This window comes from Hermetia illucens, chromosome 1, assembly GCF_905115235.1.
Source record: "Hermetia illucens chromosome 1, iHerIll2.2.curated.20191125, whole genome shotgun sequence".
NCBI lineage: Eukaryota > Metazoa > Arthropoda > Insecta > Diptera > Stratiomyidae > Hermetia > Hermetia illucens.
Genome location: NC_051849.1, coordinates 79712874 through 79738942, shown reverse-complemented (window position 1 = coordinate 79738942; position 26069 = coordinate 79712874). Strand labels below are relative to the sequence as shown.

At 38.9% G+C, this 26069-nt stretch overlaps 1 protein-coding gene across 2 annotated transcripts in view; it reads right to left on the bottom strand.

Annotated features, from left to right (window-relative positions):
* Positions 1 to 26069, bottom strand: part of LOC119659602 (BTB/POZ domain-containing protein kctd15-like) — a 56511-nt gene that overhangs the window by 23208 nt on the left and 7234 nt on the right. For both annotated transcript variants that reach the window (XM_038067775.1, XM_038067783.1), the window contains exons 2-3: positions 3572 to 3880; positions 3430 to 3492 (exon numbers count right to left, since the gene is read on the bottom strand). In XM_038067775.1, coding sequence (XP_037923703.1) covers positions 3430 to 3492; positions 3572 to 3582 — 74 coding nt within the window. In that variant the 5' untranslated portion in view covers positions 3583 to 3880. The remainder of the gene's footprint in view (positions 1 to 3429; positions 3493 to 3571; positions 3881 to 26069) is intronic.

Here is a 26069-nt window from a genome sequence, read left to right as displayed (position 1 = left end):
GATAACATCCGTTATAGACAGAACTGCATTTTCCGATTCTGACGAAGTAACGACGGTAGATTTAGTGTTATTAATGCATCGAGCGACATTCAGTTTGTTGTTACAGTCGGCACAAACAACGCTTCCGAGATATACAAATTGATTTGCACTGTCGATGTTTTGCTCGCTAATGTTGATAGGAAGAGTGGGACGACTCGACAGGATAACGAACTTGGTTTTGTTAGTGTTTATCTTCAGTCTGATCATACTTATCTCCTTCTTCAAATCCAAAGTCATTTCATCAAGATCCACGACTTGGTGAGGGAGCAAGCATATGTCGTGGTAAATTGAATCTCGCAATGTGCTCCGCAGGAGAAAGCACGAAAAACATAAGCAATAACAAGAAAAAAATATCGGTGGCAAAATGCAATTCAACCGGACTCTTCTTTGAAACTGAAATCCCTCTGAGATTTTACTTTGGTGCAGCACGTTATAGATAATAATAATAATAATAATAATCGTTGGCACAACAATCCATATTGGATTAGGGCCTTGAAGTGTGTTAAAACACCTCATTCAAGACCGTAACGGTACACTACAGTACACTGTAGGAGACAATGTGGTCAGCATTGCGCTCGCCCGAGATTATTACCAACTCAGGTACTCATTCACAGCTGAGTCGACTGGTATCCGACGTCAAATCACGATACAAATCCCTCTGCCACCAGCGAGACTTGAACCGCGATCTTCCGTACGACAGCCTTGTGCTCTAACCACTCATTTATCCGGACGCACACATTATAGATAGCTCCGATAAAAGCGCATAATGTTCCACAATGACCTGCAGGGTGTTGATGTGATGAGTGGAGGAGGATCTAGAACGGAAGCTAGTCTGCTCCTGATCGAGAGGGAGGTGTTCAATAATGCTTTTCTGGATTATTTTCGCAGCATTAGGCAGACCGCAAATATTCTTTCCATTGTCGCACTCGAGACTGCTGCCTCCTTTTCGGAATGTTATCAATCATGCCTTTTCAATACTCTCTGGAAAGGATATCGGATTCCAAGAATTTCCGTATAACTGAAAGTAACGGAATTGCAGAAATTGCATGAGCAGCGAAGAATGACTGTTAACGCTAGCGGCTTTACTCCATTTAAGTGCATTGAAAGCCGGGATGATTTCAGTTCTATTTGGAGGAGCAGTTCGTATCCGTTTGTTTCGGCAATTACTTCACGATTCTCTAATCATCCACATCCTATGACGTCCGTCCAGAAAAAGGCCGACGACATGGGTAGTGCTCGAAAAAAGACCATTTCCAATGGTGGTCTAATGCTCATCAACATTCGCGAGCAGAATATTCAAGGCATCTACCATCCGATTAACATGGTAGCTCTTTTACTGTCTAATAACAGTTGGATAATATAAGCTGCGATGTTGAACTCAGGTGATCGCCGCTATTTAACTCAGCGTGTCCCATGTCTGAGCCCACCTTGTCATTCAGATCACTTATCTCGACCACACCTTTGTCACCTTTAGGATAATTTTTGATTCCTGATTAATTTAGCTGATCGATTTGTAATTCAGATTTAATTGTAACCATTCGTTGGCAAAAAATTAATTGGTGGAGTGTTGGTGGACTTGTAAATTGTAAATTCCCCTCAAATAATTACAACGGAAATTCCTCGCTGGTCTTAGACTATATACATCAAGATTAAGAGCCGAAACACTAAGAAATCTGAAATATTGGCTGGGAATACAGCATACGTTTAGCTTTGATAGCTTAGCATTTGTTATTAATTACTACTTGAAGAAAAGTACTAAAACAAACACTGAATATAGTCTCATTACATTCTTGCCCACCTAGCTTAGTAATTATGTATACTAGCCAAAGGTGTTCTTTACATTAACCTAAGAAATTAACTTAATTTGAGAAGTTAAAATTAACTGAATAGAAAATAACACATTTTATATATATAATCTGAAGTAATACAACAATATAAACAATTAATATAAGCAAACTATGAACTTCACCAATTCTTTAATACAGAAATGAATGCTGTCTTTCAACGAAGAGTGTATTTGAGCATTTTTAAAAGATTTCCCATTTCTCATGGCCAACGACTTCTCGACATTCCAACCGAAACAGAAATGAAAACCTGAGAACCGGACGTATACATACAAGCAATGGACGTAGGGGTGACTTACCGCTCTACTAGGTAAATTGTAGAGTTATCTTGGATACCCTGGGGGTCGGTAAGTGAATGGGAACACGAAAAGCAAATTTTCACTTGGCCGTTGGCAAAGAGAGCCCCGAGGACAACACAAGTGTTTGTGTTTTTCTACCCAAATTAGGCCCACTGGCATCTGATGAGCACAAACAAGCAATTATCAAAAGATTGAAAGAGAGAAAAACCTTTTTAGACCCAAAAACGAAAATTCTAAAGAAAAAAAATATGTATCTAAAAGAAGAACCCTGCTGGCAAAAAATGTCTGTTCGACCGTGTCCATACAGAAGGGATGCTACTCCCTTAACTTTTTAATTGGACCACACTCCTCCAGGTGTACTCGTACTTATCATGACATTCCGGTATGTAGAGTACAGTCGCAGTAGACGGTTAATATGAGTATCTGCTCTGCACGATTTGAAATCGGTTGTGATGGTACTGGCGTTTCGACTTGCTTCAGATATCTGAATATATTTCTGCAAGCCCGGCACATATCCAATTGAATCAAATGCCAATTTTTGCCGGAAGCTTCAAGAGATTTTGTAATATACGAGTTGATTTAGAGTTGAAGCGTTTCCTTAACTTTAGAATATTACCGAAGGGAAGTGAACGAAAGTTGATGCTTTGCTGTTCAACGCCTCAAGGAACGAATGAACATTTTGGGATATCTTAACAGAAAAAGGTTTTTGTTCGTTATAATCAGTTCTCTGTGTAAAATGATTCAATACTGCCGAGAGGAAACTAATTGGTAGATGCACTATTAGCATGGCAGTAACGGTCAAGGATTGCGGATATGTTTTGTTTTAGTTATGTCAATAGATCTAATTTCTAAGTTTTCTTCCTTATTTCTAACCGCCACTTTTCGCGCTTTAATAGCTCCGATAGTTAGTATTCGTGTATGTAACAATAATAATAATAATAGTAATAAGTAACAATCTCTGGCAACGAGTTAAAATGATAATACTACTAATTACAAAGCATAATTCTAACAAAAAGTTATTTTATATTTTTTTGGAGGTATGTGCCAGTTGAGGTCCTTGTTGACAATTCACCTTCGGTTATTTAATCAAATGCATTTTTATCTATACCCGCATATCTTTTTAAGCTTTCCTTAACTGTTAAGTTGAAGTTTTTCCTTGCCCAATTTACCAGCGTGGCTAGACCATATTTTTAGATGGAATTGTTAAATATTGAATAATTAGTTATCAAACATCGACCAGAACTTACCGCTTCGCACAGATTGGTTCCACAACTAATGAATTCCGTTGATCCAGTGATATAAAAGAAGTCCTGCGGGAGATTCACGTATGGGAAAAGCGACTATTATTCAACTATTCTCCCACATCAAATATCGACAAAATTGAATTACCTGACTTGCATCCGTGTAGACTATTCAAGTGAGACTAACTCCCAAGTACTTCAACCACGTTTATCAAATGCAATGCACAATTCTCCTGGTATTATTGTCAACCAAACGGCATAGAGCACGCAGAATCCTGAATCATCGAAGGAAAGAGATTGGCTATATGGAGGGGTCTTTACTTTTCTCTTAGTTTTCCGCAGATTGCCATATAGGTAGGATGTTTGGTAAGCACATTCACGACTGAGCGATGCAATTTCGTTTATTCGGAATTAGCAGCCAACCCTACTAAACTCTGGCGAGGAAACGTCTTTATGCCTGTTGAGTAAGAAAATAAATCATTTACGAATTCTCATGATTGAGTTCTGGGAAATTTTCGGGTCAGGGTGGAAAATGATAAGCTTGTATAGTATCGAATATAAGTTAGCAACGGAGATAATCGTGTGAGGATTTGCTTGTAAATTGGATCATTAGGGAAATGATAAAAGCATGTAAGCGACATTTTAGACTTAAGTTTATTTCTGCGGCTAAGGAAATTTTGAGGTGATAAGGCTAAATAGGTTATCCTGATATTGAAATTTTCTTACAGGTTATTGAATTTTCAATTTAATGAACTCATGAATAAAATTGTTCGTCAGCGGTAGCTACACCAATTTGAACTTAATTTTGACTACTTTCTGCTTTTAAATAATTCAAATCCTTTTAATATTTTCGAGCTGATGAGAGGTTAATGTTGATTTATTATCACATCATTGATTGGTAAAGCTAATTATTATTAAATAGGTCTAGAAACAAAGGTGGGGTTCTCTAGACGGGACCACTATCAAGTAAATTGAAAAACTGTTAACGGAACACCACCCCCTCTCAGTTTTGGTGAATGTCAGAACATATAGTGGGGGTAATATTGAATGAGATCATAAACTCACTGAAATGGTGTTCGGGTGTAACAATTTTCTCTGGCAATCAGGTGGAGGTGTAAAACGATAGCAAAGTCTTTCCTAACACATATAAGGGGGAAATGAATGAGGAATCTCAGCAGCCAACAAAGATCCTGGAGATGAAGCATCTGCAGATGATCTTCAGAATCATCTGAAGAACGTTACTGCAGAGATATTTGCCATCAATTGCAATAAACGATGGTTAGTGCTAGCTAGTAACGGAACAGAAAATGCTGCATACCGCTTTGAGACCTATCACGAACCACATCAAGCCGAGAAACCAACAACCAAACAAGTCAGCAGGTGGAAGCTATTTACACCTCAATGCTCATCCTGCCGCGATTTCCAATTGGATGAGCATATTGAAGTCATGGGTTGATACAATTTTAATACACTACTTAACAACCAGAATATCAGCGAGTTGCTGAGATTGCGGCAAGCAATGGAAAAGCTGTTGGAATATGTCCATCATTTGCAGTGTCCTTTGCAAAACTGTGCACGGCCATGAGAGGATTCGTATCTCGTGTAAACTGGTATATTGACCACGCTAACTGTGACCGATGTTCAAGAACAGATGCAGATGCGTTTTCCAGACCACTAACCATCAGCAGCGGTCTAAGAAAAGGCGATGCCTTATCATGCATCCTTTTTAACCTGGCTCTCAAAAAAGTAATCCATGATGTTGATGTAAATGCGTTAGATACTAGCTACTGGCCTGTGCTGACGACTATGGGAAGATCAACCCGAGATGTACAAACTCCCTTCATTCCGATCAAATAATCGAAAGATTTTTTATTTTGTAGAAAAAAGGACCGGTACTTGGCCTACGATCGATGAACTGCGATGGATACATAGTGGGAATATTTGGAGAAGATTTCAACAGAAGAATTTGCTCGTCCTCCACTTCCACAATCATTGTCGATATTTGGAATAACTTCTCTTGTCAGTGTCACTGAAAAGGAGAAAGCAATATAACGAATTAAATCGGGGTAAGTAACAGGCCCAGAGCAGGGACCCAACACTGCGGTTCAGTGAATTCTTCAATCGGGTTATTCAGGAAGGTCTGACTGACAAGAAAGCCACAGTTCCAATATGGAAAAAGAAAGTAGTCCAGCAGCACATTCAAATTACCTTCCGATCCAGTTGCTTTCTCATCATATGAAGGCTTTTGAACGCATTCTTGACAACCGCAATCGTGACATCGTTGAAATAACAGTGAATCACGCCGGGATTGTCAAAAAGTGCGGAACTAGTGTCTATTGCGCAATTACTCGCGCCCTCTTTAAGTTGCATTTCTGTCTCTCCGTGTGTCGCGGGAACTTATCTGGTATGCTCTGCGATAACACCTGGTACCAGAAGGGCTCGTGTGCTAGGTTAAATTGCTTTGCCACGATCTGAAAAGTAAAGTTCGAAGCATGGCGGGCAAATTAAAACCGTTGCGTGTTTTTGTTGGTATTCATCAAGGAAGCGTCCTCTCACCACTCCTCTTTGTTTTTGCTACGGATACTGTCACACGATATATCCAACATCCAATGCCCTATATACTACTCTATGTAGATAATACCTTCCTAGGGTCTCATAGCAAAGCTGCTGCAAGAAAGAGGGTCTCACACTGAATCTAACTAAGAAAGATGTTTTGTCGAGAGATCCTAATGAAACGGAAATTATCACTACCAGTGGCAGTGACCTGCCCAAAACTGAGCGATTTAACTATCTCAGATCAACGCTACTACTACTACTTTATGAAATCGTTTCATGCATTTATCAGTGCGGGACAGTATCGTCTGCCTTGTGAACCTCTATGGAGTTTCGCATTAATCAAGGCAAAGATGTTGCGTCAGACTAGTGGTGTGTGACGCGATGATCACATCCGACGTGAGGATATTCGCGATCGATATGAGGTTGTACCGATGGTGGAGAAGTTGCAAGCCGTCTTCAATGGTGTGAATATGTAATTTGCACTGACGAGGACTCACTTGCAAAGATAGGTCTAAACATTGAAGGCGATCGTAAGCGGTCAAAAGACCGACCGAAGCAACGGTGTTTTGATTCGTTTGATAGTAATTTGAAAGCCTCCGGAGTACATTTAGATTAGACTTTTGACTGAGCAAAATGTTATTCCGTAGCCTATATAATGACAAAACTTTCCAGCAAAACCACAACCGATAAAAATTGATTAAGTAGGTTGCGGTGGGCGGGTCACTTAATCCATATGGGTGAGGATAATCTAGTCAGCAAAGTCTATAAGAGCAATATCTATGGTAGAAAGACCTGGCAGATCCAGCTGAAATAGAGCGATGAGATTGGTCAGGACGCCAGATAGTTTTTAAGGAAATGGAATTGGTGGACCTGATCGCATGGCCGGGATGTTTAGAATTCCTTAGACCGGATATCGGCTGTTACACCGCTGATGATAAAAATAAGGGTGTAAATGTACCCAATTTCGACTGAAAAGGCTTCTTTTATTTATTTCTTCAGGGACCCTTTAAGTTATTGTATTTTATTCTGAACCTCAGTAGTACACAACAGGACTAGCAGACAAATATAAGCAATGAAAAATTACGATGTTAACTTAGTTAATTCCGTAAAATCAAATAAAAAAACCAAAATGATCGTTATGACAATTTTTAAGAAAAGCCACTTGAAGTTGAACAAACAGCACGAAGAGTAGAATATCTCGCCGTCCGGATATGAAGCATGGGGAAAACTATGTTGGATATTCATTTTTACCGGCGCTAAAATCGAGGCTGGTCCTTTGGTTGGTTGCCTTTGGACGGCATCTGCAGAATAATACATGAACAGTGAGATGTTTCCGGAAATCTTGTGTGAACTGAAGCAGACTGCCAGGAATCGGTAGCAATGTGTGTGGTTGATGTGCTATGCGCCAGAGAGATTTATGGCAACCACTGTTGACATTTCTTAAAACATAAGGGATCGCCTAATGACGTGTTTATCTATGTAAACAGTCTGAATTTACGTAGTTCCAGTTCACTTCATCTCTCCAATAAATATTAACAGGATTAATTGGAACTAGGCTTAGTTTGTATATTTTTCTTCTGTTGAAATCCTCTTCTCGCATTGTCGTTTCTATGAAATATGTTTCGGTTCTCACCAGGTATTTCCGAAAAGCTCACCTTTTCTTCGACTATTCTGCGCAAGGTAATTCTAAGATGACTAACATTGCCATTCGGTGATAGTATATGCCATTGAATGGGATAGCGAGTAATAGGGCTGCAGTTTTTTCTTAAAATATGGCCTATTCACTGTCACTGCCGCCTTCTAATTGATACATCTAGCGGTATACGAGCCGTACGCCGCTTTGAGTTAAGAGTTATAATCACTTTCTATGCAACACTCCCATATAACGGAACAGAAATAACCTTGCCGCGGAGCTAATCGGCCCCTTCATTTTTCTAACGAAACTCTTGTATCTTTGGCCGTCGTATATCCATTACTTTGTCTTTTGTTTTCCCTATAACTTGTTACGCTTTTTACATGGCAAAGCGGTACTATGTCCGCAATTTAATCGGTTTCCATGATTACATCAATATAAAGGTCGCAAGAAATAAAGCAACTGGCTGAAATCAAAGGCAACAATTCCTTGATACAACAGAGATTTGAACCTGGTCCAAAAAAAAACAAGTCGGAATACCGGAAGCCCGTGCTTCGGGTATAAAGATTTTGTGTTCATCTTATCTAAGAAATTTCAACGCACATTTTTCTACCCGTATACAGCTACAAAACTACGAGACATACGTACATATTACAGCCATAGATGTTACGCTCACCCTAAACAAACAAACTGCCTATTTTCGAATAATGTACACATATAGGCACGTATATAAATTGATCGTACCCATATTTCCGATTTACTTCTTATATCTATCTGAATTAGACTCTACCCACAAAGTTCATTAGCACGCATATACTATATGCCTACATACACACATGTCTCGTTGGTATAATTGATATTCATATACAAATGATTAAAGAACTAAAACAAAATAATTCTTTTCCACCCAATTCATACGAACTTACTTCGTGTGGTATTGACGAATTGATATGTGATGATGACGTCATCAGGTTTTAGAGTGCACGAAATTCACAAAAAATTGTAAAGTTTTACCCCCTATAACTTTGTTAATAATAGTTGGATTTTCTTCAAATTTGACCAAATTGTGCATTATATTCTTCATTATACCCATGCCATTTTATACTTCTGGGACGAACATAAGGGGGGTGCCGGGTAAATTTCTAAAATGTGGAAATATACTATTGTTAACTTTATTTGTACAGATATCGGAACCGGATATATTTTGAGGCCTAGATTTCGTAGAGATGCACTATTGCGATTTTTTTCCGATATTTCGGTTGGATAGGTTCTGAGAACGAGACCTGTCACACTTTTTGGGGGTCATATTTTGACCCCTCACTCCCCTATGATTCACCCAATATCAAATATTGAACCAGTTTCGAAAAGTACCTTTCATTTGATACCCCACATGGCCACATTTTATGAAAAAAATTTTTGCACCCTCCTTTCACATGTATGGGGAGCCCCCCTTAAACTTAACACAAAATGGCGTCAGTTGCTGCATGTAAAGGGAACGGCAGATACTCCTACCAATTTTCATGACAATCGGTTCAGCCGTTTCCGAATAAATCGGCTGTGACAGACAGACAGACAGACGGACAGACAGACAGACAGACGGACAGACAGACATCGAATCGATTCTAATAAGGTTTTGTTTCACACAAAACCTTAAAAACGAGAGGCAAGTACCTCAGTCGTCGCATTGTTAAATGCAACTGAAGTTCTAAAACCCAGTGTACACATTTTAGAAAATGTTAAAGCTCTTGTGAAAGTAATATCTACGGAATATCCAAACAAAAAGGAGATAAGAGGTTCGAAGGTACCATAAAACAAACAGTCCATCGTTTGGCAAACCATGTTGGGGAAGAGCATTTGCTACCTCTTATCTGCAAAAACATGTGGAATCTCCGCACTCAAGTATCAAGAACGCACCCGCTATGATTCCAGCGGTTGGGTGTTTCTGTAAAAATAACTTTTGATAACAATACTGTCAAACTGGCAAATTGGTACGTGGTTTTGAATATTGACCATTGAAAAAAATATCCTTGTGATACTGATGGTTTTTGTGTTGGGAGCAACAGTTATATGCGAAAAAGGCAAATTTGGCTTATTATAACTTTGTAGATAATTGTGCGATTTCCACTAAACTTTCCAGTATGCAGTATGCAGTGTGCAATTTACAAAATATATTAGCATACTAATTAATTTTGTTTAGGCAGGTATCTGGATTGAGAGTAGTTTGAGGCGTTCAAGCCATATACAGGCGTCAGGTCATTGTTGAATCTAATGCGTATTTTGAAGACTTGGAGAAATCTTACTTTTCGGGGGAATAACAAAAAAATAGAAAAACCTTGGGTTATTGGTTTGAGTATATGTAGTTGCAAATTGATTATGTTGAAGAATAAAATATATATATTTTGAATAAGAAAGAATAACCTTAAAGCTTGCTGTTTATCATAAAATATTATAGAAATCGGTTGGTTAGCCACCTGCAAATTTTGAAGTTATCTTGATACTCAAATGCCAAACACAAGTATTGGACAACTATAGCTTTTATAACCACGAAATTTAGCTATCTGCACGTATTTTGGTGTAGTTCAAATGGTATCGGATGGTCCCCAGAATATCCGGCGATTTCGGGTTCACATTCTGAGTTGAAACGAAGTATGGAGAGTGATCGTCTGCCTTTTGGGAAGCAGTACTTTTATATGCTACCAAGTATAGTCATAGTAGTTACAATCTAGTACCACCGATAGCTACGCGAACGATCTGTGCGCGGGTTCCTGACAGGATTTTGTCTTCGAAATTCCTGTGCATATTAAGGAGCATCGCAATTGTAAAGTACAGGAAATTATGATGGGAATGACATAAATGACATCATCACTCTGATCAGCCGATTAGAGATTCATATCTTCGTATGCAGAATATTTCTTTTTTTCTCCTAGTTCTCTCTCTTCAGCACCTCCATCCATACATTCACTCATCTCTCATAGTAATGCAAAAATGATAATTTTTATTTTCAATGTTATTATTTTCTCTACAAAACCTTCATGCGTTTTAACTTTCCCCAAAAGCCTCAAATCAATTTAAATATTTCCAAACTTTTAATAGAGTAATTTTTCTATTTGTTTTTATCATAGGTTCTTAGCAGGAAAAATTGCGAACTCTTGGCCGTGTTCGAAAGAAGAATTCTCCGCACAATTTTTGGCCCTCTATATGAGGATGGATGATTCCGTAGCCTAAATAATGACGAAATCTATGAGCGATACCACGACCGTCTGGTTGTGGACAAAATCCGGCTCAACAGACTGCAGTAGGCGGCTCACCTTATCCGTATGGATGAGGATGATGCAGCCCGGAAGTTCTATAAGGACAATATGTACGGTAGAAAAAGAAGGCGAGGTAGACCCTGCCTGAGATGGAACGATGGTCCATAGTCCAACGTGAGTATATTAGTAGCGGCATTCCTAACGCTTGTTTCTGACATAAGCTAAATTGAGTTTGTTGGTGTATTGCGTGTGGGGGGGTTCGGGGGATACAAGTTGAAGAAAGATGCAATGGAGCTTTCAGTGTTGTCCCAGCTGGGGCCAATAAAACTAGGGGGACATTGGGCGTTGGTAAAGGAGCAGTCAGCTGACTTAAGAGGAGTTGCATTTGGGACGGCGGTGAGAGACTAGAATTTTTAAAAGTAGTGATTTGTATTTTGGACCATTAAGAAAAAGGTGTCTTTCCGTTGGAACAAGGAGAATTTAAGCTGTATTAGAAGTTTAGGTCAATCATTCAACCTGATTGTTCAGGATTTTCAGATGAACAATTGCGGCTTCGCTCATTACTCAATTATGACGTTAATGAAAGTATTTCGTGCTCACTTCCCACGTTTTATATAGTAAACTAATCCTTTAAGAGCTCTGAAAAGGAGGAAGCATTTAATTTTCTTTTTATTTTTTTGTATTTTAATTTTTTAATTTCATTTGTGTATTAGTTTTTTTTTAAAATTTTCCCTTCCATGCTTTACAATTATTTATGTTCTTAACGTTTTCATTTTTAAATTGTTTCGTTGCCTTTTAACTATTTCTTTTTAAATTTGAACTTAAATTTAAGTTAAAATCTACTATTTGAGGACTTCTCTTCCCCTCTTTCTCACTAACCCGCAAGAAGAAGAAGAAACGGGTATCCTCCATCCAGGGAGTGTGGGAACTCCAAAGGTTGAAGCTCTTGAGACATGAGAAGGATTGTTTGAAAATGTGATCTGTGGGGGATCTCTTCTCGCGGTCGGGACACTTGGGTCGGGTTTACATTTTGATGCTTTAATTTCCAGCTTTAACTCGTGTGCTATCTTCCGATGGGTACGCGCGGTGTTCATGGTTGTTTGATTTTTAGGTTCCAGTGTGGACCCACTCACGAATGTAGGGACACAAGATGTTTTGTAAAATGGCCGTGAGGGATCGAAGTGTTCAAAGGCCCCCCACATTCCCGAGCCTGGTTAGCAAGAGGCAGGCAAGTGCGGGTCAACAGAACACTTCGATGGATATAATTTGTGGCCCGACCTTCACGATTTTCGTGGTATAGCTCACCCCGCGTGGTCCACCCCGACGACGCATTACAAAACGCTTTCAAGGACCCAAATCTCGAAGTGGCACAAAAGTATTTGCAATGCGTGAGAGCCAGTCAAAAATGATACCCATGTATGCGGACCGCGGACAAGCATCAGTTGGAGGAAGCCGTCGCCTTACAATATGGGAAATGGCTGTGGAAGGCTGGATATTGTATGGGAGTGCCCGATCAATCACTTCATATGGCTTGGCTTATCATCGTGTCGGCACGGCAGATTTCTTACCTCAGAAGATATAGAAGATCAAAAAATAAACCATCTTGCCAAGTGAGAATGATTTCTGGCACGATGAAGGCATCATTGAACCCTGCAGTTTAAGCAGGCGAGTATAGAGTAGGAAAAAAATCTATCTTTCTCCTGGGAAAGCTTATAGGTTATAGTGGAAGTTCAATTCTGCGCCTGACGACGCTTGGTCATGTGCATCTGCATTAAGTTAGGAAAAATTGGCTAAAATTCATTGGAAAACACTGCAACATCCATGCTATGGTCTCGACCTGTCGCCGGGTGACTCGTGGAAGATGTGAGGGGTCATCACTGTGTAAGGAGTACAGATGCGACCAAATGATTTGATTTACCCCCGTAATTTTTCGCAGCGTTCTCGAAGTTTGTGGGCATTCAGATTCATCCTAGTGCAAGTCGTATATTCATTAGGGTAGCCAAATTAATATGTAACGTATGTACATAACGTATAAGAGGTCGAGGTGTCGAAATAATACGACCCAGCTTCCCGAACAAGGCAAGTAGGGGAATATATTCGAGATTTTTCAATTCAGTTGCACTTTGGTGCTGTCAGACCTGCATTGTCAATTCTTGCTATTTTCCAGAAAACATGGCTGGTAACAGTCAAACGAGTAACTCATTATTATTATAGTCATTACATCATTTGAACGCGGAGGTCTGTTTTGGTCATCAACTTGCCGTCTAACGAGCTTGATCCTATGAACTCCCCAATGAAGAGCGTTAAAAATAAGAAAAATATTGGCGAACTTATATATTTTTTCAGGTGAAATAAATATTTTCAATTCAGAAGAATCTGGACAGATCTAATCAAATACTAGTATTCACTTAAATTAATTGTCTGAAGAGGACTTTGTGAACAGGACTTATCAGATACTGCTGGTACTCACGGTAAATCACCAGGACTTTCATACACATTGGGTAGTAGGTAGGTAGGTAGTACACACGCCCACTTCTCATAGTTAACCTTGTGTTTCAGTGAATCAATGTAAATCATAGTCCGTAGAATAGTTAAGAAGAAACCGTTTGGTACTGACTTTTAAAAAGCATGGAAGTATTTGAATACTTGCTATTTATTAGTGTAAAGAATAGAAGAAGAAGAAGAAGAAGTTGAAAGCTGGCACAATTCGACAACTAACAGCATCATTCGTTTAAATTTAACTTTTATAATTATTAAAAAAAAAATAAAACTGTTTATTTCGTTTGATATAATTGATTTAAAATTTAAATATAAAGAGGAAGTGGTGACTACTTCAAACTGTCGTTTCGGAAGGTCGAAATTCTCAATATATACAAAGTTACTGCCGTAAATCTCATTCTGAATCTGAACCTATTTGCAACCTTCTACGTATGTACACTTGTTGGCGCACGTGTCAAAATTAATGAGACGAAATTACCGTGTAATTTTTATGAGAATAACCAGCAAAAAGCTGAAGCTAATCTGCAAAACATCCTAAGAAGTTGATCTTACATCTACGCAGAACTAGGCACATCCAAATAAACGTATTTAAATCCAATCTTCCGTACCAAAAGTCACATAGTAATCACGAGCCAGAGAAAAAATTATGAAAAAAATAATTTAAATCTAAATGAAATATAACAACTCCCTGAGGACAAGTTCCCTGGAGCTAAGAAAATACCTCGAAAAATGACTTGGGAAGGTGCTTTCATATTTGTTGCGGATAAGATTTCTGTTATTATTTTCTGTTTTATTATTATTTTCATTTTTTCATTTTTCATATTACAATTTTTGTGTTGTGCCGTCACGTACGTTATGTTGTACTGGACGTTGCGACACAAGGAGAACCGCATCGATGATTTCGCCTCGGGGACTATGTACACGCCTCAGAAATAAATTTATTCTTAAAATGCGAAGACACTGATCGCCTCCAGATATTCTCGTGATTTATAAGATACTCTACGGTCAAATCATTTTCGCTTGGGTGTTGATGTTCGACACTGTCCATTATATTTGTGCTGTGTTTATTCTTGTTTTTCTTTTCTTCTGGAGAATGATTCCTCCTGACGAATAAATACAAACCAAGTATGTGAACTAAGGAATCTTTTCAATGCAATCATTATTTGTAGTTTGAAGTTAATGACGCACGGTTTGAATTTGCTCAGAGTTGATGACCCTCAAATCGCCTTATTTCCACAATGACTCCTTTGTTGGGATATGTTCAAAGAATGCCAAGTCAGTAAGAAAATTTTATATACATATAAAGAATATATATAAAAAAATTAAATCAATCACGCATTGAGGGCATTGGTATTCTCTAATTGTTGAAACTGGCAACTGACACTCTGAAGCTAATAAAATGACACTGCACCGTTCCAGTTCAGAGGAAGAAATACTGCTTTTTGCCATTTGATCATCAATACGGAAGTAATAATAGAAATCGTTGTAGAAACGGGGGTATACTCGTTTTTCGCATCTACTGTTATTCATTTTAAATACATATCTATAATCACTCATTGGAACGAGAACATTCAATATCACCTTGAGGTTCTCCCTAAGCGGACTTACAAGCCCTCCGGCAAAAGAGCCATATTTTATGTACGTGTTCCCCTAAGGGCAAGCAATATGAGATTTTCGTTCTGCATGAAAATATTTCGGCCTCGAAAATATCTTTTTGCAGAGATACCCCCAGGCATGTCTAGCAGCAATTTCAATTGTCTACCTAGATGGGGATCTAAAACGAACATTGAGATTGAAAGGTTCTTGTTATTTTATTTTTTATGTTAGTAATAACTCCAATGGAAAAAATCATGAGGTAAAGTACATTCACTAAAAATCTATTCCGGTATGAAGAAATCTGACGCTAATTTCAATCTTACTTGCATACGTATACGTATGTATGTATTATATATATATATTCAAATAGAAAGCGTAGATTACATTGGAACATTGTATTTATTATTTATGAGACAAAATAAATACTTAGCACGTTATAATGTGGTAGGAAATAGCAGTACTTATTGTAGATTCTTTCACTTCATTTGAATAATCTAAAATAATCCAGAGAGAAGAGCTTTAACCAGTGGGCGATAAGGAGAGTGAATGTAAATATTTCCCAGGTTGATTGGAAAAATTGCTCATTTGGCGGGAACTTTCTATGATCGGAAAGGGATACTAAATTAAAAGTTTAACATAACTCGGCACCTAGTAATTATGTATATGAGTTTACCATTGAAGACATGTCTTTCATGGTGGCATTAATAAGCAGCTAAAAGGAAATTACCCGCTACCGATTGGAGATTGGGCGGTCTTTCCGCTTGAGAGGGTCAAGGTAATTAAAGGATATGGGAAATAGAGAGCAATTACAAAAAATTGGTTTGGTTTTGCAATCAAGGAACTGATTGTTGTTTTCGTTTTCTTAAATTGGCAGAATGGCCGGAATTGTTTATTTGGTTACAATTGTTTTAGTTAAATGATTAGTAATAGAAAAAAAGCATTGAGAATATTCTCCTCTTTACAAGTTCCAGTTAGCATCGACGATGAGACATTGGAGCAAACCCAAGTTTCTGAAAAAAAAAATTCAAAAATTGCTAACAGCGCTTCTAGAAGAACTGGGTAATAAAGACTACAACATCAAGCGCCTTAGTATTGGTAATAAGGTATTACTAAATAACTTCGCGATTACAAGGCATTGGGATTACTATAAGCAGCGGTGTCAGGCACGGTTCTTTGCAATGCACTATATTTGAAAAATGCATGATTTATAAAAGACGAATGCCATGAAAAAGAGTTGAATCTTATCAAATATGTTATATGCGCTGGACCACACCTAACAAACGATACAATGCCCAAAATGAATGGAATATATCAACATGAAAATAGTATTCAACGCGAAAACAACGTCAACATAAAACCAGTTACTCACAAAACTTTGATTCCTTTATTAGAATTATTCCCTTCGCTTAATGATAGTACTTCTTTCAAACCGAATAACTGTTTTAAAAGGGGTAGAAATCTGTGGGTTAGCAGCCTGCAAATTTCGAAATTTTACTACTACCGAAACGAAAACGGCTTATGATTGGTTTCAGGAATTTACGTACGCTCTTCGACAACGGTATTGAGAGTCCTCAGAATGCTCGCTCGAAGCGCTGCGCTCTAGCGAGGTGAGGTGGGCCTCTCTCTCGTCAATGGGAAAGCATTGTTTGAGCAGATTGTATGCCATATGGTCAGTTGAGTTTCATCTGAGCGACACCGCACCATCAATGTGGTCAGAAATCGATTTTCGAGTTGCCTCCTGGATGTGACTAACAAGAGAGGCAATGCTATCGCACTCGAAAGGGATCCCTTGCATGTTGCGTCCTCTACTTCTTGTAGGGTTGGAGGGCGGTGACTCACGAAGTTCAACATCGACTGCTTATCTGATCCAGCTGTCGGTCGACAGTGGGAGAGGTGTCTTGCTGATCGGACGAAGACTCTATTAATTGTTGCGAATGATGGCGGCCTTTACGCAGTTGGACTCCAATAACCTGCGAAATTCCGGGAAGTTCAAGATGACTAGTCCGGAGATCGCGTTGATTTTTGATCCCTATATTCCAACACAGAAGAACTTGGGTGTGGTTTCGATGACCTTCTGAAGAACGTTAACGATCGAACCCTTATCCACAATAACGAGCGGCTGAAGTGGTGGAACGAATTACGTCACCATGGTTCTTAACAGTAACATATTCGTATACGGATTGCTCTTCAATACTGTTACGGCTTTTGCGGATCTGATACTTCAACTTATATGGAGATCTTAATAATCCGAGTGAAAGCAGGGCATAATTTTCGAGATTTCAAAGAAGGGCACCTGTGTTGAGTGAGACAGTTGTTGGGGTGTCTGCTTGCTCCCTGTTGGCTAAAAGAAAGTAGGTTGGTTTGCGTTTCCGTTTCTTTCTGCATTAGTCACATCAACGTACTACGGACCATTTTGGAACAGTGCGCGGACTTCGGGCCTCGGATCAGGGAGTGTATCAGAGCGGCATATATGGGGTATCCGGATAGCTCAGTGGTTAGAGCACTGGGTTGTCATACGGGAGGCCGCGGTTCAAATCTCGCTGGTGGCACTGGGATTTGTATCGTGACTTGACGTCGGATACCAGTCGACTCAGCTATGAATGAGTACCTGAGTCAAATCAGAGTAATAATCTCGGGCGAGCGCAATGCTGACCACATTGCCCCCTAGTGTACCGTTACGGTCTTGAATGAAGTGCTCTAACACACTTCAGGGCCCTGATCCAACATGCCAACGATTATGATTATTATTATTATTATATGATGGTGCAAAATGTGATATGTTGCACCGAGGCAAAATCTCAGAGCATTTTTAGGCCAAAGCTTTTGCGCTAGCGGAGTTTACTAGGGTTGCAGCTTATCACCGATATTATTTTTTCTTGTTATCGGTGACGCCTGTAGCGTTGTCCTGAGGACATCTTTCCTCAAAACCCTCGACTACGCTGATGACATCTATTTGCTTTTTCACCGCGTCATGGACTTTGGGCAAATAGCTTTGGATTTGGAAAGATAGGCAAATTAATTTCAACTGAAGATAAACACGCCCAAAACGAAAAATCTCAGACTAACGGGTCATCGCACCTTCCCTATCTACATTAATGGGCCGAGTATCGAAGGAGTCGATCAATTTTTATACGAAGGCAACGTGGTTTCTGTCGACGGGGGCACGCAACTGGAAGTCGTCCAAAGCATTAATAGCGCCTTGTCAACAATCTGAAATGCAGTTATGTCAACACCAAGGTCAGACTATTCTGCACTAATGTTCTTTCTGTGTTGCTGTAGTGTTGCTGTATGGGAGTAGCACATGGAAAGTAACCCCTACTGTTACTCAAAAGCTTCAAGTCTTCGTGAACACTTTTCGCCGATGATCATCCCAGGAGCAGTGGAGGAGGAAAGTACGATCCTCATGGGTGCAGTTGAAATGTATTTCAGCGGACCGTCTGCAGTGGCATGCATGCGTGGTTAAGAGGTCAATGGCGACTATATATAAGTGAATCAAATAATGTTATTTCATCCAATACAGTAGAAAGCAGCATTACTCCTTCCCTTATGATACCACCTTATTTTCTCTTCGGGAGTTAATTACTTTAATTGAAGAACTGGTGATGAGGTTTGCTAATTGCAGATCCAAGGATCAATGAGTTAGCAGTTAAATTCCTGCATGTCAAATAAAGATGCATAATTTGAATTGCTTGCTTCGGAATACACAATGCACTAGAAATAAAAGTTTAGAGATGTTTTGTTACCTAGAAAACAATCAAGTGGGTATCTGTATAATTACCGAAGCATGGTTCAAAAACCTTGATAACTTCTCTTATTTAAACTATATATGCGAGGAGGTGGCAATGCTTTAGTTTAGAGCATTAAACTTACGAGATTAATCTCGTATCAAATAATGTATCTCATATAAAATGATCATATTCATATGGTTTTGTTTGCTTTCTTCCTTCCAGATTAACATACGCGTCATTTTCCCATAGAGTATGCTCTTCCACTCTCGATCTTCTCATTGGCAGTTAATCTTTCCCAGTCTGTCACCCTTAATTAACTCTCGCTCCCTCACATATCACTCTTCTTTGGTATTGAAGTATAGGACCATTCTAGAACCCGCAGGACAGTATGATTTCTAGGGAAAACAAGTTGGATGAACTCGCACGACATAACCTAGCCGCCCGCGGGAAAAGCTTAGTAAACAGACTCCCTACCTTAAATGACGATTCTTTTTACAGTAGCAAAAGTTTCGGGTCTAAAAGTTTCTTGGGCTCATGAAGAAAGAAACATCACTAGTGATTAATCCACGAAAAATGTAGTACAGTAGAATCCTGATAAATTGTATCGTGGCGTGGGTGATTTTCAGACAGATCTGGTTCTGTTGTCCTTGATACTCTCCCCATTAACGCAATGGCAGAGTGCGCTGACTCTTCAGACTGAGAACCTTGGTTTCTTTGACGTTTATATTCAGTTCGACTCTGTCATCTTGTTCTTCAAATCCAGAGCCATTTGATCAATGTCTCTGACTCGGTGAGAGAGGAAACAGGTAGCATAGTCGAAGTGTTTGATCAAAGATGCCATATTTCATTGAACCCTCCATATCGTCGGGCCAAGGCGGCATGATAACGTTTGACAGTCCGGTTGTCTACGTGTAAAATCTGGCGACTTGCAGAATATGTTTGGCTAATTTTATCACGCCCGCCGAAGATATGGGTAGGGAAGAAGTTTTCTTACATACAGATTTTGGCTAATTTTATGTAATGTTTCAATTTATCTTTCTATTATCGACTATTTTTTGCAGATGCAGCTAACTTTTTACGAGAATCGTTTTTGAGAGTTGGTAAATGTAATGCAATCTTTTTGTGTGGTATCCAATGCGAAACATATTCTCTATTGCATCTTTTCTGTTCTTATACCTCTCCGGCTGGAAGTGCTCGCAACAGCTCTTGTACTTTGACACAAAAATCGCAGATATATGAATGTGCAAATCTATCAATACCTTGACTATGTCAAGATCTGGATACAGTTCAACGGCATGCTGATCTTCACATTCATCGGCTGAAGGTACATAAAGCGAGAGGGGTTGGCAACAGTTGATCCGTAGGAAGAACAATGGAAAGCGAAATTTCATTGACTAGAATGGTTAAAAAACAATTGGAAAGAGATCTGAACATAGTAACTGGGGTATCCTTCCAAAAAATTCATTGCGACACAGCAGAAAAAAAATACATAACTTTAAACTAAAGCCCATTTTTAAGGTTGTGTGTGACACATCTTTATAGCTAGATTTCTATAAAACTCTAGTGACATAACTGATGGTAAATTCATGAGCCCATCGGATTTTTCCATTTCGCTTTTAGTACCTCCACTCATTCTCATTAGGACCTGGAATTTGTGATCAGAAGTAAATTTTTTTTATTCAGAACCAAACAAAAAATTTTAATATTGAAAGGGAGTCTTCGGTCGTTAGGCCGGTAGATGTAATATTGCTATTACATTTGCGATACTTGACTAAAACCAAAATTACAAAATGCCGCAGAAGGCCACCACGAATAAAGTCAGCCAATTTTCTCGAAATTTCTTCTTAGACATTTAGGCTACATTATTTGAAATATATGCTTCATATTTTTAGGACGTTGTTGCGAAGCCGCTTTGATAACGCTTGAATGCCCATTCCCTCATAATAAAATTACACATATCATTCATGTAACTAAAAAACTAACACTCTAGCGTCTCTTTTTATTCTCTCTTGGAATCTTCTTTTTCTTTACATTTTGTTCGGTTCAGTACTCAGTTCGGCTTGTCTACACTGAAGTTGCTCTTTTTCCCGGTCATCATCTAGGATATCAAGCCTTGTAGAGTAAGAGTCAGCGGACCCCAGACCTACGTCATAGTATACAACTTGAAAGTTTGTCAGTGGAAAGTCTCTATGAGCATAGGTACAATTGCGTACTATAGAGTTTTAGTCGTAGTGGGTTCGGCAGATAACAGGCAACAATGATCAGGGAAAGTCCTACTTGATCACGTTATAGTATAAAGGCTAATTTGTTTATATTTTTTTCGGAGTAATGTCCGAAATCAAGTTTTCCATTGCTAGACAGTTACCATAGTGTCAACCCCTCGCCAGACACCCTGAAAATTACCATAAAATGTAGGTGTAACTACGTTGAATTTTTCCTCCGTAGCCAAACACTTTTGGCAGTTGCATCACCTACCAGACCACTAGCATTTTAACAGTTATAAAGGGTTTTTCCTGGTTTATGTTTTTGGGTTGAGGGATTTAATGTTCTTTTTTCCAGTTAGCCTACTCTATATCTACCACTTCTACACAGCTTACTTTATTTTCGCAAATGAACTTTCGTTTTCGAGTAAAGATATGATTCAACGTTCCAACCCAATCTAGCTATCGTAATTTTTCAGTTATTATGATTCTAGTGGTGTAAAGGAGACAATTTTTATTAAGGTTTTGTGTAAAACAAACTCTTATTAAAATCGATTCAATGTCTGTCTGTCTGTCTGTCACACGCATTTTTATCCAAAACGGCTAAATCGATCCGAACGAAATTTGGTGGACAGATGGGAACTATGAAATCCCACGCATACAGCGAGTGGCATAAATTTAGGTGGAGTTTAAAGGGGGGCTCCCCATACATGCAAAGGGGGGATTCAAAAATTTGTTTCACGGATATAGTTGTGTAGGGCATCAAATGAAAGGTCTCGATTTGTACTTTCCGAAACTAACATTAGTTTTGGCATAAATTGCAAAGTGCGTGAGTAAGGAGTCAAAATGCACGCACTTGAAGTGAGACAGGACTCATTTTCGGAAACTACCCAACCTAAAAATCCGAAAAAAATCAGGTTGGTTCCCCTAGATGAAATCTAGGCCTCAAAATATGTCCCATTCCGATATCTGCTCAAATAAACTCACTAATAGTATATTACTACTTTTTAGAAATTTACTGAAAAACCCCTCTTAAATTCATCTTAGGACTTCCAAATTGTACCAGTATAGAGGACAATATTTCGTATATACATGCTAAATTTCGTGGAAATCTGGCCAAGAACGCCAAAGTTATAGCAGTTCAAACTTAGCAATTTCGCGCGAATTTACTGCTTCCCAAGCCATGCAAATCATGAAATTGACTAAAAAACTCCCTTAAGTTCATCCTAAGTGTACTAAATTCTGCACCGACATAGAGGACTGCGTCGTGCATACACATGCCAAGTTTCATGAAAATCCAACTATTAGTGTCAAAGTTATAGCAATTCAAACTTATCAATTTCGTGATAATTAACAGCGTTCTAACCCATACAAATAAGATGCTGATGTCATAATTAACGAGAATAATTGACATTCGAGTGAAATATTAAAATTCCATTCAAGAAGAATCTAATTCTCCCTAGCCCTTTTTAAGGTTTTGTGTGAAAATAAACCTTATTAGAATCGAGGCGGTGTCTGTCTGTCCGTCTGTCCGTCTGTCTCTCTGTCTGTCTGTCACACCCGATTTATTCGGAAACGGCTGGACTGATTGTCACGAAAATTGGTGAGAGTATGTAATCTGGCGATCCCTTTACATGCAGTAAGTGGCGCCATCTTGTGTTAAGTTTAAGGGGGGGCTCCCCATACATGTGAATGGAGGGTGCAAATTTTTTTTTTACAGAATGTAGCCATGTGGGGTATCAAATGAAAGGTCTCAATTAGTACTTTTCGAAACTGGTGCAATATTTGATAGTGAGTGAAACATGGAGGAGTGAGCGCTCAAAATATGACCCCCAAAAAGTGTAACAGGTCTCGTTCTCAGAACCTATCCAACCGAAAAATCTGAAAAAAATCACAGTGGCGCATCTCTACGAAATCTAGGCCTCAAAATATATCCGGTTCCGACATCTGCACAAATAAAGTTAATAATAGTATATTTCCACATTTTAGAAATTTACCCGGCACCCCTCTTATGTTCATCCCAGAAGTACAAAATTCGGCATGCGTGTAATGAAGAACATAGTGCACAATTTGGTGAAGTTTGAAGAAAATCCAATTATTGTTAACAAAGTTATAGGAGGTGAAACTTTACAATTTTTGTGAATTTCGTGCACTCTACAACCTGGATGACGTCATCATCACATATCAATTCGTCAATACCACAACGAAATAAGTTTTTGTGAATTGGGTCGCAGAGAATTATTTTCTTTTAGTTTTTTTAGTTATTTGCCAGCCAGACATATGTGTATGTATGTATATGCGTGCTAATGAACTTTGAATTTCACCTTCTCGCGCCTTTAGTGCGGGCGCAGTTTGAAAATACCAAGTGCTATTATAAATTGTCAAGATCGATGTATAAATAAAAATATACACAGTAAAGTAGATTACAGAGAAGGTCGGGTCGGCCAAACTATGTAATAGTCACCCGTTTGATAGCGTTAAGATCTATTAGCCGTTATTAAGCTAGCATTAAGTAATCATTGTCTAGTTGTAAGTCACTATGAGTAAATAAATGAAATGAAATGAAATAAAATGAAGTTTGCGGGTAGTGCCTAATTCAAATAGATATAAGAAGTAAATCGGAAATATGGGTACGATCAATTTATATACGTGCATATACTTATGTGTACAGTATTCGGAAATAGGCAGTTTGTTTGTTTAGGGTGAACGTAATATCTATGGCTGTAATATGCACGAATGTCTCGTAGTTTGGAAAAATATGAAGGATTATGTTGGATTTGTAGCTAAATACGGATAGAAAAATATGCGTTGAAATTTCTTACATAAGATGAACACAAAACCTTTATATCCGAAGCGCGAGCTTCCGGTATTCCGACTTGTTTATATTTCATGTTGGTTAAATTGTTGGCATTCGCTATTATCATAATAATATTAAACTCAGAGTGTGAAGCGTATGAGGTTGACTATTTCAACACAGGGCTTTCCATCTAATGATTTATTTAAATTACTTTCTAAAAAATAGATGCCAATAGAATTTTTAACTATGTGACACGGAACCGTCAGGCTCATCGCTCCTCACATCTTCCTCTTTTTCTTCAGTCTTCAGTTCACAAGCGGGGTCGGCGCGTCGTGATCGGTTTCGTCATTTTATTTTATCAAAAGCTTGATCACGATGTAATCGCGAGACCTTCAAATCCCCATCCAGTGTATCTATCATGCGACCATTGTTTTGGCCGGCCTTTTGGTTGCTTACCATTGACTTCGATGTTCTGACAAATACTGGTTGTTGAATTCTCGTTAGCGTAAATTACGTGACCACACCATCGAAAACGCCTCTCTCGCAGTTTTTCCATGATCGGTGCAAACCCATATCGATCGCGGATATTCTCATTTCAGACGTGATCAAAACGTGTCACGCCATCAGTGAAATGTAACATCTTCGTCCCCATTACCGCAAGACGTCGTTCATTGTCCTTTATAGTGGCCAACACTCAAACACTCAGAACTATAGGGAGCGGCAGACGGACGACATTGCGGTAAATTTTAGATTTGGGACGTGCGCTGATACGTCGATCACAAATAACACCAGTTGGGGAATGCCACTTCATCCAGGTTGCGTCAATGTGTGAAATGATTTCATTACGCAGTTCTCCATTGGCAGATAGCATTGACTCGAGATATATAAATCGCTGAGTTCTGGCAATGGCAGTAATCTGCCCCTCCAAATATTTAAATCGCTGAGTTCTGGCAATGGCGGTAACCTGCCCAGAACTGAGCGACTTAAATATCTCGGGTCAATGCTACAAGCCAATGGAGAACTACGTTATGCTCCTCACATAGCGAAACACAAAACCTTTTATACTGAAGCGTCAACCTTCCGGTTTCCCGACTTGTTGAACTTAAAATGTCCATCTGCCTGATTTCTGACATTACCCCAAAGAAAATATAAAAAAAAATAGACTTTATACTATAACGTGAGTAAATAGGAAGTTTACTCATTTTGTTACCTGTTACCTGCCAAACACACTACGACTCAAACTCCACAGTACGCAATTGCTCCTACCCCAGTGGACATTTCCACTCACAAATTTTCAAGATTTATACTATGTCGTAGGTCTGGGGTCCATGGGCTTTCAGACTATCGGTCTTTTGGTGCTAATCTTAGCTATTGAGTTCTCGTCAGTCCGAATTACATGGCCACACCATCGAAGGCGCCTAATTGGATATGACCATGATGCGTTACGCAAACAGACTAAATACTCATTGTTGGTTACTGAATTTTAAAGTTCTCGAAGGTGAGACATGTCCACTCCAAATAATCTTGCATTGCTATTTTCTAATGGTATGTATTTTGGTTCATAGAGAATATAAATTTCCTTCAAACCATCAATCAAAAGAAGTTTTTTGCAGGTCGTAGAATTTCCAAACCCCCTCACGTTTATGGAGCTTAGCTGGCAGAGCGCAAAGGTAAAGAAAGCTTGTATTCACGGGGAATGCTTTGCGTTAATTAGCTGCCATTTTATAATTAAGATTTCCTTGATGAACTATCAACAATGAACAACGAGGCCCATTTAGACTCCCTGAATTGTCTCCACCGGTATTAAATTTGACCGTTAAACTATCGCTTTTATTTTGAATTTGAATTATAAGAAAACTATTAGAAATTACTCTTGATCAGTGACGACCGAGTATTGTTCGATACATTTCCTTCGTTTTTAAGGTTTTGTGTGAAACAAAACCTTATTAGAATCGATTCGATGTCTGTCTGTCCGTCTGTCTGTCTGTCTGTCTGTCTGTCTGTCTGTCTGTCTGTCTGTCTGTCTGTCACACCCGATTTATTCGGAAACGGCTGAACCGATTGTCACGAAAACTGGTAGAAGTATGTAATCTGCCGTTCCCTTTACATGCAGCAACTGACGCCATTTTGTGTTAAGTTTAAGGGGGGGCTCCCCATACATGTGAAAGGAGGGTGCAAAATTTTTTTTCATAAAATGTGGCCATGTGGGATATCAAATGAAAGGTCTCAATTAGTACTTTTCGAAACTGGTTCAATATTTGATATTGGGTGAAACATAGGGGAGTGAGGGCTCAAAATATGACCCCCAAAAAGTGTAACAGGTCTCGTTCTCAGAACCTATCCAACCGAAAAATCTGAAAAAAATCTCAATAGTGCATCTCTACG